General features: G+C 41.8%; 1 protein-coding gene across 4 annotated transcripts in view; it reads right to left on the reverse strand.

Moving 5' to 3' along the window:
* FNIP2 (folliculin interacting protein 2) overlaps positions 1-13625 on the reverse strand; it is a 144906-nt gene that overhangs the window by 51666 nt on the left and 79615 nt on the right. For all 4 annotated transcript variants that reach the window (XM_036762772.1, XM_036762771.1, XM_036762770.1 and 1 more), the window contains 3 exons: positions 10548-10677; positions 3623-3824; positions 3234-3322 (listed from right to left, as the gene is read on the reverse strand). In XM_036762772.1, the coding sequence (XP_036618667.1) occupies positions 3234-3322; positions 3623-3824; positions 10548-10677 (421 nt within the window). The remainder of the gene's footprint in view (positions 1-3233; positions 3323-3622; positions 3825-10547; positions 10678-13625) is intronic.

A 13625-nucleotide genomic window follows, 5' to 3' on the forward strand; every position in this document is an offset into this window, starting at 1 on the left:
GCTATCACATCTGCTTGATAAATAAGGAGATTTTGGTGGAAAACATAAGGCCTTTACCAAACGCAACATTGCACGTGGCCCAGGGAACACCTAGATCTCTTAAATCTACTCCAGCCCATGCATTCCTCTAGTCTAAACTACTCTATTTCAGCTTATACAAGCACACAAACATTTCTCTTCAACACCCCCCCACTCTCTTTTTATCTAAGAACGCCAAAAAGACATTATCATCAAAATTTAAAGCTAGAAGGGATCCCACCACCAGCACCATCCCCACCTCCTCAGACCTATGATTTTGTCATAGAGAACTCCCTTCTCAGAAAATGAAACTCTGTAGGGCGTCTAAGACAGTTGGGGCGGTTTGTTTTTGGAGGGGTGTTAAGAGGATAAGTTACTTGCCCAGGATCACTCAACTAGTGGGACTTGAATGGAGGTCTTTCTTACCTGAAGCGTTCTAGGCACAACTACCACAGAATTATCTAATTCAACACCCTCATTTTCCACATAAGAAAACCTAGATATTTTGAACGACTTTACCACAACACACAACTAAAGGCAAAGGTAGCACTCGTGCTCAGGTACCCAGCTGGGTGAAACACTACTGTGTTTCTAAATTTAAACCACTATCTGACCTATTCAAATCCGACTGAGTTCAAATCTGGCCTATCATTATTCTAGCCGGCTTTTACATAGCGCTTTGTCGCTTTGTCTGCAAAGTACTTACGAATATTGTCTCTTTAGATTCTCAAAACAATGGGGAGTAGGAGGGGTAAGTGCTATTATTATCTCCATTTTGCAGATGAGGAAACTGAGGCAAATAGAGGTCAAATGAATTGCCTAAAGTCAATATTTGTAAAGCACTTTGCAAACCTTAAAGCACTGTATAAATGCTAGCTATTATTATTATTAAATGTGACCATAATACTTGCTAAAAATTTTTTAATAAATTGCAAGATCACAGATTCTTAGTGCTGTAAGGGACCTTAGGAACTATCAACTCATTTTATATAGATGAGGAACCTGAAACCCAGAGAGGTTAAGCAATTTGTCCAGGGTCATGCAGCTACTAAATGTCTAAGGCAGAATTTGAACCGAGGTCTTTCTGAATCTTGGCTATTGCCCTACCCACTACACCATGCTGCTTCTCAGCTGATAGGTACCCAAAGCCTTTGTAAAACAGTAACTTATGAAGTGAGAGTCATTCCTGACCAAGTGGAACGGGATTACTTTGCTCAGACAGGGCTCCCCATTCCAGCAATGTTTGTGTCATCACATTTTCTAAAGTGAAAAGGTTTTAAAAATGGAAACAGATGTGGCTGTGACTGCAGGGTTATTTCCTGGTTCTGGAATTTCAGATTTTTGGCTCCTGGATCACGATTTTGTACAACTAGTGGCCAGAATCACTAGTGTGAACAACATAACAGTCTTGATTCCAAAGACACCTTTAGGTGACCAACCCAAGCAAAAAAGTTTAAAAATTTTTTTAAAAAGTCTTTTTCTGCTAAGATTCCCACTGCTTTCAGAAAGTATGATTTTATAGTAGCTCTCAAATATATAACCAGAGAGATCATGTGACCACCACGAGCTCTGTCATGAAACACTCATCCTATCACATCTGCTCATTTCCAAAGAGAGTGGCTGGTTTCTGAACAGGCCCCATATGTTACCAGGGTCTCCAAAATCTAGCCATTTCATCCCACTTAAGTATTCCCAAATCGAAGGTGTTCACCAGCCTCATGTCTACAAAATGTCTTAGACCCTCCTCAGAGAGCTGCTCATTCCACAGCATCTAATAAAGAATCAACTCTGGAGTTTAAAATTGTCCAATCTACAATAAAAGAAACTGAGGCAGAGCTCTGAGCCAATTTCATTTTTTAAAAGGGTCTGTGGTCCCCCCTAACGAAGTGGAACTCAGATCTTCCTCACAATCTGAGATGCCCCCTTCCTCCAGGACCTTATTTTTATAACTCTTGATACCTGAACATGCTAGGGGAGCCACACAGAATGCAGAATCCCATTAGTTGATGGACCTTGCTTTGAGGGCCTAAAATGATATATCAGCCCCAAAATGGTTTATCAGGTTGGGTGATCTCCACTGACTAAGTGGTCACAAGATGGTTACAAGTTCATGTTGGACAAGAGTGTGTGGTCTGGAGGTACAAAATAAGTTGGAGGACTTTCCATGTAATTGAGTCACCTCTGCCACACTGGGCTTGGTCATCGTAACAAGGTAAAAACAAGGGTGGCAGGCCTCTAGTTAAGTTTCCTATGATTAAGCAAGTGAACTTACCATCTGCAGTTCATAGCTCTGGGGCCTAAAATACACAGAACTTATAATCACTACCCCTATGGAATCATAGCAAACTAATTAATACTGACTGGAATAGAGCAGGGGTCCAAATGAATCATTTCTCACACAGCTGGGTTAGCTCCCAGCTGTGGTGGGGTGGGGGTTCCAGTGCCCACCAAGAACTGGCTACACAGAGTGGTATCACAATGCCAACCCAGACACACAAGAAACAACCCTGGCATGGTCTCTTCCCACAAGAGGATTACCTTTCTATGCTCGTGCTGGCATTTGGTTTGGATAAAAGAAAAGTAGCATGTTCAATAGGAACCTGACCAGGACTAAAGCCTCCATCAGATGGCTGATATAAAATTGTACTCTGTGACTTGATTCAGCTAAAGGTGGGACTTCTAGCAAGTCATTTAACTGCTCTGGTCCTTTATTCCCTTTCCTGTAAAATGGAAAATGTGGCCTTGGAGATCCTCAAGACCTTCCTAGCTCTAAATCTAGGATTCTGCAGTTTTATGAACTCTCAGCACATGAAAGTGATTAATCAGGAGTTCAGTGCCAAGCACAATGCCTGGCCACTCCCTTTCTACTTCTCTTGGCTACTTTCTCTTTTGGCAGATAGGCTGGGACATAGCATGGGACCTGGGATCAGAATACCTGAGTTCAAATCCTGCCTCAGACAAGATCTGTGCCTTCCTAAGCTTCTCTTCCTTCATCTTTAAAAATAGAGATTGTTCCCCCCTAGCTCAAGAGACTGAGCTACACAGATGCAATGAGAGAATTTACATAAAGTGTTTTATAATTACAAACAAGTGCTCCATAAACCTCAAAGCTCTTTACAAATTTGAGGTATTCTTTATTTCTAAAGCCTTTGGACCCAGGGCTCACGAGCAGCCTCCAAGACTTGGATTGTATTTTCCCCTTTCCAGAAACTCACCTGAACTCTCCCAGAGCCTCCATCAGATGGCTGATATAAAATTGTACTCTGTGACTTGATTCAGCTATCTTTCGGCAGGAAATCATGGCCTTATTGAATAAGAAAGGAGGCAAAATTACTTCCCAGAGAAGCAATTTTTTTATAAATCACTTTTCTTGGCTTAATAACAAGGGTCAATCTTTTGATCAATTTCAAACACAGCAATAATGAGATTAAGGAACCAAACAGCCCTTTCCTAAGAAGATTCAGCTCTTCATCTCTGACCACCCTCCAATCCCCAGCAGGTCCCCTGGGAGATGCTCTGATTTCAAAGTTTTCCACTGGTAAGGAGTGAAGAAGTCCCACTATTATCGCTTCTCCATCTCACCCATTACACTGGGATTCATTACCTTTTCAATTGCACTCTTCAGCCTGTTCATATGGGATTCAAAGAGAGGAAAGTGAGAGAAAAAGAAGTCCTGGAAATTCTTCTGTGCCTCCTCTTTTTCAGACAGGGAGAAGATGATGCTGATGGCAATTTTCTTCCTTCGAACTATGGCGGGGTTAGAACTGCAGGTCTCATCAGCCAAGCTAAAAGTCTCCTCAGTTGACCTGTGCACAGGGAAAAATTGGTTTGTTCAACTGTCATGTGTCTGATCACACTAGAATAGTTAATATTGCAACTCCAAGGAACTTTCCCAGAGACTGGCCAAGAGTCAAAGAGATGCTAACCTAAGAAACTCCTACTTTGAATCTGAAAACATGCAAAGTCCCTAAACTACTCAAATCCTTTGAGATAGTGGCACCCACAAGGAGATCAATGACAGAAAAGCAACACCTTTCGCAGTAGCACAAAACTGAAAACAGAGATACTGAACATCAATTGAGAGCCACATGAACAAACTGTGGATTATAAATACAAGGGAATGTACTGTGCTTTAAAAACAACCAACAAGGAATTCAGAAAAGCATGGGAAAATCTGCATGAATTGATATAAAGTAAGCAAAAAAAAGTAGGAGTAATTAATTACACAATGCTATAATAAACCGAAATAACACTGAAAGAAGCCAGAAGTTAATTACAAGGATCCATCTTGTCCCTGAAGTACACTGAACTTATGCAAGGTGGTTAAATAACAAGAATACCCACAAGTCCACCTGGTAGTCCTGACGGCACCTGTCAGGAAGTGGTTAAGCATGATGCAGACAGAAGGCCCAGAGTCCCCTCCAGTGCTAACTCAATGCACTGGGAGAGGCAGTCACTATAATGAATGGTTCTACTGAATTGTTTTGTTGTTTGTCTTTTCTGGTGGGGGTAGGGGAAAGGTTCCATGTGTGGGAGATGAGAATAAGACATCACTATATTACTAAAATAAGATATCGATACATTTTTTTAAAAAGAAAATTCATATTTGGAACCAAGAACTCAATCTCCCACTAACTGATCATGTCTTCTCTATTTTAAAAATCTCTTTCTGAAAAAATGGAACAATAACATCAGGTTACTTCACATTGTTTTCAGGAATAAGACCACTAAAAATGCTCATTTTAAAAAGTGCTCCAAACCACCTAATACATGTTTAGTCCTTTTTTGGGGGGAGGGGGGTGACCTCACTATTAATAATCTGATATAGATAGGCAGCTCAGTAGAGTAGTGAGGAGAGTGTTCAGCTTGGAAGTCAGGAAGATCCGAGTTGAAATCCTGCTTCAGATGCTTACTAAGTCTGTGACTTGGACTAAGACTCAATTTCTCAGGGCTTCAGTTTTCTCACGTAAAAAGTGAAGGCGATGGACTCCATGGCCTCCAAGGCCCCCTCTAGCTTTAAATCTATAATCCTATGATCCTAAAAGCTGTTTTGGAGAGACATATAAACATCTGTTATCTTGAAACTTATATTCCTTCTATCCCTTTTGTCTATCCCTGCCTATAACTGCAATTAAGTAGTTAGGGAAAAGTTACAAAGGGCTATCTTATTAGTCATCACAAGTGGTATGCAGCTTGGCATCATGCTTAACCACTTCCTGACAGTGGCAATCTCAACTTTTTCATCAGGTGCCATCAGGACCACCAGGTGGAATTGTGGCTATTCTTATTATTTAACCACCTTGCTTAAGTTCAGTGTTAATAACACTTAACAAAAAGATTTGTCTTGTATTACCACAAAATCTCAAAAATCTAAATAAACTCAGATAGCCAGCTCTGACCCTCCTCACTGGCCTGCTGCCCTCTACCCTCCAAACCAAATCTCCAGGAACTGCCTAGAAGAAATGTAATCACATCAATACTACTAATGCTTTTGGCAAAGATGTGCCAACTAACTGACCTCTTGCTCAACTCACCAATTTTGTGACTTCCCAGACAACAGTTTCCTTCCCCAGCCACCATTCCCTCTATGTATAGAATGCAAGTTCCTTGAGGGCAAGGATTGATTCACTTTTATTTTGGTATGCCAGCCTCCAGCTCAGTATATGGCCTATGATAAACTGTTACTGAGTGAGTGAAAAGCATTAATATTCATCTCTAATAGTTCCCTACCATCTCTAGGACCAAATATAAACTCCTATTTAAAGGGCATTTAAAGCCCTTCCCCAATTTGGCCCCATGGATCTTTCCAGCCCTTATGTACTGGACAGGTTTGATGTCTACCCGTTCTGGGTTCTTCAAACAAAGCTCCCCATTTTTTATCTCCACACCATGCTTGGAGTGCACTGCTACCTTGTCTCGGCCTCCTAGGATCCTTCACTTCCTTCGAGACTCAGCTCAAGTTTCACCTTGGGCATGAGGCCTTCTCTGATCCCTCACCCTGCACTGATTTCATGTCTGTGAATAAACAAACTTCTCTTCTCAAAAAGAACATAAGCTGCTTGAGGGGAATGACTATCTTGGTGTCCTCAACACCTTGCACGGTGCCTGGCTCATACACAGTAAATGCTTAAAAAGTCCATGCTGATTGAGTTAACTTCTCTGGGCCCCAGGTTCCACACCTGCAAAATAAGGAGGCTGAACCAGCCAACTTCCAAGTTCCAACCCTAAGTCCTCTGAAGAATGATTACTTCCAGTTTATAGATGAGAAAGTGAGGACGGGAGATTAATTATGCATAGTATAATTAGAAGTGAAATTAAGCATAAACTACATTGCCTTTATAAACTTCTGGTGTTTTAATTTTTAAAAACCTCAATATAAATATCTTCCAAAGTTTTATAAATATCAATTGCTTTTTAAATGCTAAAAGTGTGGAGTTCCTATTTTTCTAGCCTCAGAGGGACACAAAATTAAGTTACTACTTCCATTTCCAAAAAGATCACAGAGTGAGATAAGACCACCCCAGACACTTTTTATGATGCAAAGTTTCTAGGAAGCTATTACAAATTCTGTGTACTGCACCATAAAAAGCATCAGTGAGGCTTTCCAGGAGAAGTTATAGTAACTTAAAAGGAGGCCCAATGATCCTCTCTTGAATAAATCATTTCAAGAAGGCTTCCCTTCCAGAATATGTCACTCAATTCATATCTTCCAGCTAGGGAATCTCTTGGCCTAGTCGAAATGGTGGCCTAGCCTTCTCCCTCTCCCAGACGGCCAAGAATAGATTTCATTTTATCTTCCAGCATTTTGATTCTATATGAGAAACATTTCCAAATCCAATTTGTATTTATGTTTCAAAACAACCCCATCCAAGAAGTAGGTATTAAGCACTGTGCTAGGGCAGGAGATATAGAGGTAAACGAAGCCCTCTTATTCCTATCCTAAGCTTGCCCTTTCCTTTACCTCTCAGAAAATCTACATACCATATTTCTGGAATTATTTTTATTTTATTGGTGCTCTTTAAAAAAGAAAAATCATTGTCACTTTCCAAGGGATCGCAGCAAAGAACCCTCCCTGGTAACAAATAGCATTTCGCTTAACTTAAATGCAAACTGTCATTAATAAGCCAACAAATTTCCTCGTGCAAGCAAATCCACATTTTCTTCAAAGTTCCTTCTCAAATCAGTCTCTCCATTAGGCTCTCTGGCCCCAGTTCTGTCGAAGGAGAAAGTGCGCCATCTATCGGGAAGCTGCGATACACAGTGGTATAACTCACCTGAGCAATCAATCAACAAGCATTTATTAGGCACTTGTGCTACAAGAAGTGCAACTGGACTTTAGTCTGTAGTTCTAAACCACCCTGGCAATCTGAGATTCATTAGGCTGAGAGAATCATGGTGACAGTTTGACTTCATTCCTGTTACATAAATATATACACATACATGCACACAAATACATACACACACACACATATATAAAATTCTGACATGCATAGGAGAAACAACTCTGGCCTGGCAGACAAGAAATTTGGGTTCTAGTCTCGAGTGTGACACTCACTAGCTATATCATTTTGTGCAAGTCTCAAACTCCCTGGGTCTATTTCCTCATCTGTAAAATAAGGAGGACTGGGGGTGAGGGGTGGGGAGGGGAGACAGGAAGAATATGTACTAGGTGATTTAAGATCTCTGGTAATGTTACACATTTCTTTGACCTCACTTTATCCTCAGAAACCATTCGGGGGCACCGGCCATTTTACAAATGATGAAACTGTAGCAAAGGGGGGTCAAAGGTCTTGTCGAGGGACAAATGGCTAGTTGATGAGACAACCAAAGCTATAGATCTTATTTGCTGGCCCTGAGCTCTTTCCAGAATAAACATTTTAAACTGGTAACAAATAACTCATGCTAATAATGTACATATTCAAGACTCTGAGTGCTTCCTTCAATTCAACAAACATATTAAACACTATGGACTTAATGTAAAAATACTACATGCCAGCAAAAACAGAGTTTTAGAGGAAACTAGGACCTCTCTGAACAGATACAGGAGCGAGAAGTGAGCAGAATTAGAAAAGCAATTTATATAATGACAAAAACATGTTGAAGAAAAGCAAATTTGAAAGACTTCAGAATTTTCACTAATGTAATGTAAACCTGATTTCCCAAGGACCAAATTGAAGCATGCTACTTGCTTCCTCCCAGAGACATGTAGACTGACCGATGTGGGAATTTGTTTTGCTGGACTATGCATATTTATCAGAGTTTTTATTTTTCTTTATTTATTTGCTCTTTGGGAGGCAGAGGTGAAAAAGGAGAAATCATATTTGTAAAAATAAGTAAATCATAAAAATCCGTTTTTAAAAATACCTGGTAGGCACTACACTGAGCACTGGGATGACAGAAACAAAAGTGAAGCAGTCTGTCCCCTTGGAGGGTCTGCATTCCAGGGGAGGAGGTGAAATAACATTTCACAAATCAGTCAGTCCAAAGTCCATACAAAATAAAACAAAATAACTTCGAAAGCGAAAAAAACCTCTGAGGTGTGTGTTGGGCGGGGGGTGGGGTGGGGGGGTGGTATGTGGTGTGTGTGCCATCAAACAGCTGCAGAAGAAGTGTCTGATGAGAGTAGAAATGAGTGAAAATCAATATATTGACAGAACTTTGGAGTCCTCTAAAAAGTGGATTGGGACTGCTGAGTGAGTTCCACTACCAAATGGTCATCTAAAGAATGAACTTGAAGTAAAGGGAGGCCTTATAATCCCTGTGCAAACATCAATGTGTGACCAGGGCCACGTCCCTTCACGTCTGAGTCTTAGTATCCACATCTGTAAGCCAAGGAAGCTGGACCAGGTGGCTGTTGAAAGGTAACTTCCCAGCTCTTAAGATTTTGTGAATCTACATCCTCAGGCTCAGATCACAGCATTCCCAAGGGTTCTGTACACAATTTAAGGGAGGCATTTTAACTCCCAGAAGACTCAGAATGCAATCAGAAAGAATAGTCAGGGATAAGGAATCTTCCAATTCCATCATAATGTGTGAATAAGTCTTTAATCCGTTTGAGAGGATTATAGAGTGACTTTTGGATAAAATATACTGACACCACACAGGAAATAGCTTCTGACTGGCTAAGAGAATCAGTCACATCCCTTGGGCCTATATATAGAAACAGCATCATTCACCAGCTCAGAATTTTAGAGACAGAGCTCTTTGCCCAGACCAGACCAGGCCAGGCCAGAAGGGGGAGCGGAAGAGGGCTGATCTTTACAACAACCCTGGGAAGCAGGTGCCATAAATATTCCCATTTTTACAGATGAGGAAACTAAGTCTGAGATAGGTCAAATGACTTGCCTAGGTTCACCCAGCTATTAAATGTCTGCAGTAGGATTTGAACTCAGGTCTTCCTGACTCCAAAGACAGTGCTCCTGTCCACCAGCTCACCTAGTTGCCTCTACTTTAGATTTGAGGCCACTCTTCCCATGAACACTGCATGTATCTGTAGGCGAGTACACCTCAGGTTTTGAGGTGATCTTTTATACTAACAGTTCTTACTATGCCATCTTATTGATGCCTTTGAGAAAAGCTAATTAAGTCTACTGGTTAACTGCCCACACATCTCCACTTTGAAATCTATTCTTCACGGCCCAGCTCAAATGCTACTTTCATGAAGCCTTCTCTCATCACCCACCAAACACGAACAAACATGTATGTATACATGCCAACCAATAGGATCTCTCTATCCTCTACATGTCAACATTTGGAACACCTGATCTCAAATGGGTTCTCATCATACTACCTCCCAGGCCCTCACTAGATGGTGAGTTCTTATTTCTACTTCCATCTCTAGAAGGGCCCAGAAGACTGTCTTGCACATAGCTGGTGTCCAATATTTTTTTGATGAAATGCACTTAATGTAGCATTTAATACAGTGAGGGGCCACAGACCTAAGCAGCAAGATTATGCTGCACAAAACCAATTGCCAAAATCATTAAGGAATTGAACATTAAGGTAAACATGCCTGTAATATATGCTATTGAAGAAAACATGAAGGAAAACACAGTGAGACACTAGGAAGACTTCTGCCTCTGTTTAGCCTTGTGTCACTTTCCTTCCATTTGGTCTCGATCTCACTTTGGAGTAGGAAAGCAAGGAGTTCTTAGAGCTTTCAAAAGCCACAGGAGGCTTTGGCACAGTAGGCCAGGAGACACTCATCTGATCTCTCTTACTTATGAGCTGTAGATCTGGAAAGGCACCCCTTTCAAACCCATGTGTGCTTGCTTTGAGTTAACACTGCCTCTTTTGTAATCACTACCCAGTGTGTGATGGCCTCACCAAATTCTCCCATGTCCCCAAGATTCAGGAGTTTTCCCCCCATCCTTGTTACTTCAAATTTAGAGACTCAGGCTAGAGCTCAACCATACCTTCCTCTCCCTTTTCCAATTACCACCTAAGCTCTAAGCTCCCATGGAGAGGAAATGCTGCACCCCACCAGCCAGTTTCAGATAGCGCACCCACATTTCTCCCCTGCCACTCACCACCTTGGGACAATGCCATTCTCTAAACTGGTCGTTTGGCTCCGAAGCCAGCGGCGCTGGTAACTGCTGGAAGAGGAAGAGGAGGAGCTTGGAGACGGAAAAGGTGTGATCAGCAGGCTGCTCAGGGAAGCTGGTGGAGGGAAGAAGGGCACAAAGAACTGATTGATTCAAACACATTTCTCAGGATGTACAAATGTAAGTTGAAAGATCTCCTAATAAAATGATTTGCCAAAGAAATATGTTTCCAGAGTGCTACCACTCACAGCCAGAAGATGGCAGCAATAGTTTGGGGTTGTTTTCTTTTTCAACCTACAGCTAAAACTTCCTCAGATTTTTTTCCACAAGTGGGTCTAGGCTGGCCAACGCTGGAAGTGAAGGGACTATCACAGGTCTGTCTCACTCTGATCCTATGCGGGAGCACCATTTCACTGGAGCTTGTTCACCCTCTTAGGCAACAGGGTGGTCCCTGGAGCCTGGGGGCTCGCCACAGCTTGGCCCCAGAAATATACTTGCCTAAGCCTTCCCAGGAACTGAGATGACAGTGAGCCCCATCATGCCCAGCAGCTTTCTGAGATCTCAGAGGAAAGGTAACACTAAACTCAAGCAATACGAGAAGTATAACAAGCATTAAGCATGTAAAATACTATCTATAGAAGCAACATTCCAAAGTTCCTCAAGCCAGACCGCAGGCCTTGCCCAGTCGACTACCTCCTGGTGGTGGGGCAGTCCTGTGCTGAAGCCCTGAGCAGCCGTCACATGCTGGCACGTGGCTTTGCTGAAGCTGGCTTTTGAGTTATGATCGCTGGATTTGGAGCTGAAAGGGACCTTTTGTTGTTGATCCCATGTGGGGTTTTCTTGGCAAAGATACTGGAGTGGTCTGTCATTTCCTTCTCCAGTGGATGATGGCAAACAGAGGTTAAGTGACTTGCCCAGGGTCACACAGATATTGTCTGAGGTCGGATTTTAACTCAGGTCTTCCTAACTCCGGGTCCAGTGCTCTATCCACTAAGCCACCTATCTGATCCCAAGAGGGAGCTTAGAGATCATCTAATCCAACCTTTCATTTTACAGATGAGGAGACCTATGTCAAGAAAGGGTAAGTGATTTACCACTGGGTCACACAGCCAGTAACGAACACAGCCTGAGTTTGAACTTAAAATATCCAACTACAAATCTGGGGTTGTTTCCCCTACACCATAGCTGCTTTCTTCCTTTTTAGAGCAAGCATTATCTACCCTGAATCCAAGTTTCACCTTTTCCAGTTTGGCTATAAGCTCCACCTATTTCCCCATTCTAGAGGGACCTCACCCTACTCCCACCCCCTCCCTAGTGGCCAGTCTTATTACCTCCATCCTGCAATCTATGCTTCTAGGATAGAAAAAAATACTTTCACATATAGTCATAAAACTTGATAATATCCAGCCAGAGAAATGAAAAGGTCATTCTGGGCTCCAGGTCTCCCAGTTCTTTTAATAATACTTTTGTCTTTTCCATTCAGCTTGCACACAGAACTTACCCAGGGCCTTTTACAGGCCTTAAGTACAAGATAATGATCCTTAGGGACCACAACAACTCAGTAGTAATGGTCCTTCTACTCTAGTAATTGTCTCTGCTTTGTGGAGCGAAGTATCTACTACCTCAGTTGACTTCTCTTGAGACATTCCTTAAAAGGATTTTTAAAAATTGAGTGTTCTCATAATTAATTTGGACAACAGAAGGTTTATTTTAGTTAAATCAAATTTCTTAAAGTCATAGTACTCTAATGAGAAAAACTTGGGCTTGGGGGAAGGAGGAGAAGAGCTAGAGAAGAGGCCTATGATGAGGAAGCACCCTCCTACCTCTAGTTAAAGAGGCAATGGACAAGGGTACAGAATGGAAACATTGATTTTAAGACCCTACCAATGTGTGGATTAATTTTTTTTGGTCTTTGTCACCAGGGTGGACACAATGGTGGTGGGGATTGGGGTGTAGTTGGTAATCATGACAGAAAAGGAAAAGCAAAGAATCTCCTATGTAAGATGGGGATGATAACAGAATCTTCCTCCCAGGACAGTGGGGAAGATATTTGTAAAGCACTTAGCACAGTGCCTGGCATATAGTAGGTGCTTAATAAATGCTTGTTCCCATCTCCCTTCCCTTATATGCTAGGGACTATGCTAGGCACCACAGCACATAAATACAAAGAGTTTTTAAAAATCTTACTCTTAAGGAGCTTATATTTGAATGAAAGACAACTGTATGCAGAATACATATAAAGAGAATAGAAATGACTGGTGTCAGAGATTTCCAGAGCTGAGCCCCTACCCCTACCCTACCCCAGGTTAAGAGATTTTCCCAGTCCCACAGCAAGAGTTAGAGGTAGTATCTGCACCCAGAACTTGATGACCCCAAGTCATGAGCTCTGCTCTATCATGATGCCTCTGGGTTTTAGAATTTCTAATATTTATTGCCTGAATCTTACTTCTTCCAAAACGAAAGTTTTGCAGAAATATCTGTGATATCAGACCATTGCAGTTCCCAGACAGCTCTCTAATGCCAAGAAACATGTCCTCCTACAGAGGGTAATGACCCTTTTGACAAGAACAGGATTCAGTATCTTCCCTGGTCAGAGACCAGAAAGGCAGGCACTGTATAAATGGTGTTCTAATGGAATGACTACTTAATTAGGAGTCAGGATTCCTGGTTTCTAGTTTTGATTCTGTCACTAGGTAGCTATCTATCACATCTATCTAGTATGAGCCACATACCAGGGAGGGACAGGAGAAGAGGAAGGGTTGCCACCTCAATTTCCTCATCTATAAAATTAAAGGGGCAGACTAGATTTTCTCCAGAGGGCCCTTCCCATTTTAGTACACTGAGTTTACAATTCCTTCCTTTTGGTAACCAAGCCTGAAACACCAATGGATAGAAGCATCTGTTTCTTGCCCTAGATTAGAAACAAGAGCCTTGTTGGCTCCCCAAAATTACTTGTCAAGCCCAGTTTACGAAAACACAGTTTTTCTTGGCCCTATGACCCTAAGATCCATAAAGGAAATAAAAGAAATGTTTTGAGTTTCAGTTTTGAGCCTCAGCTCTGCT

Source organism: Trichosurus vulpecula, chromosome 6, assembly GCF_011100635.1.
Source record: "Trichosurus vulpecula isolate mTriVul1 chromosome 6, mTriVul1.pri, whole genome shotgun sequence".
Lineage (NCBI taxonomy): Eukaryota > Metazoa > Chordata > Mammalia > Diprotodontia > Phalangeridae > Trichosurus > Trichosurus vulpecula.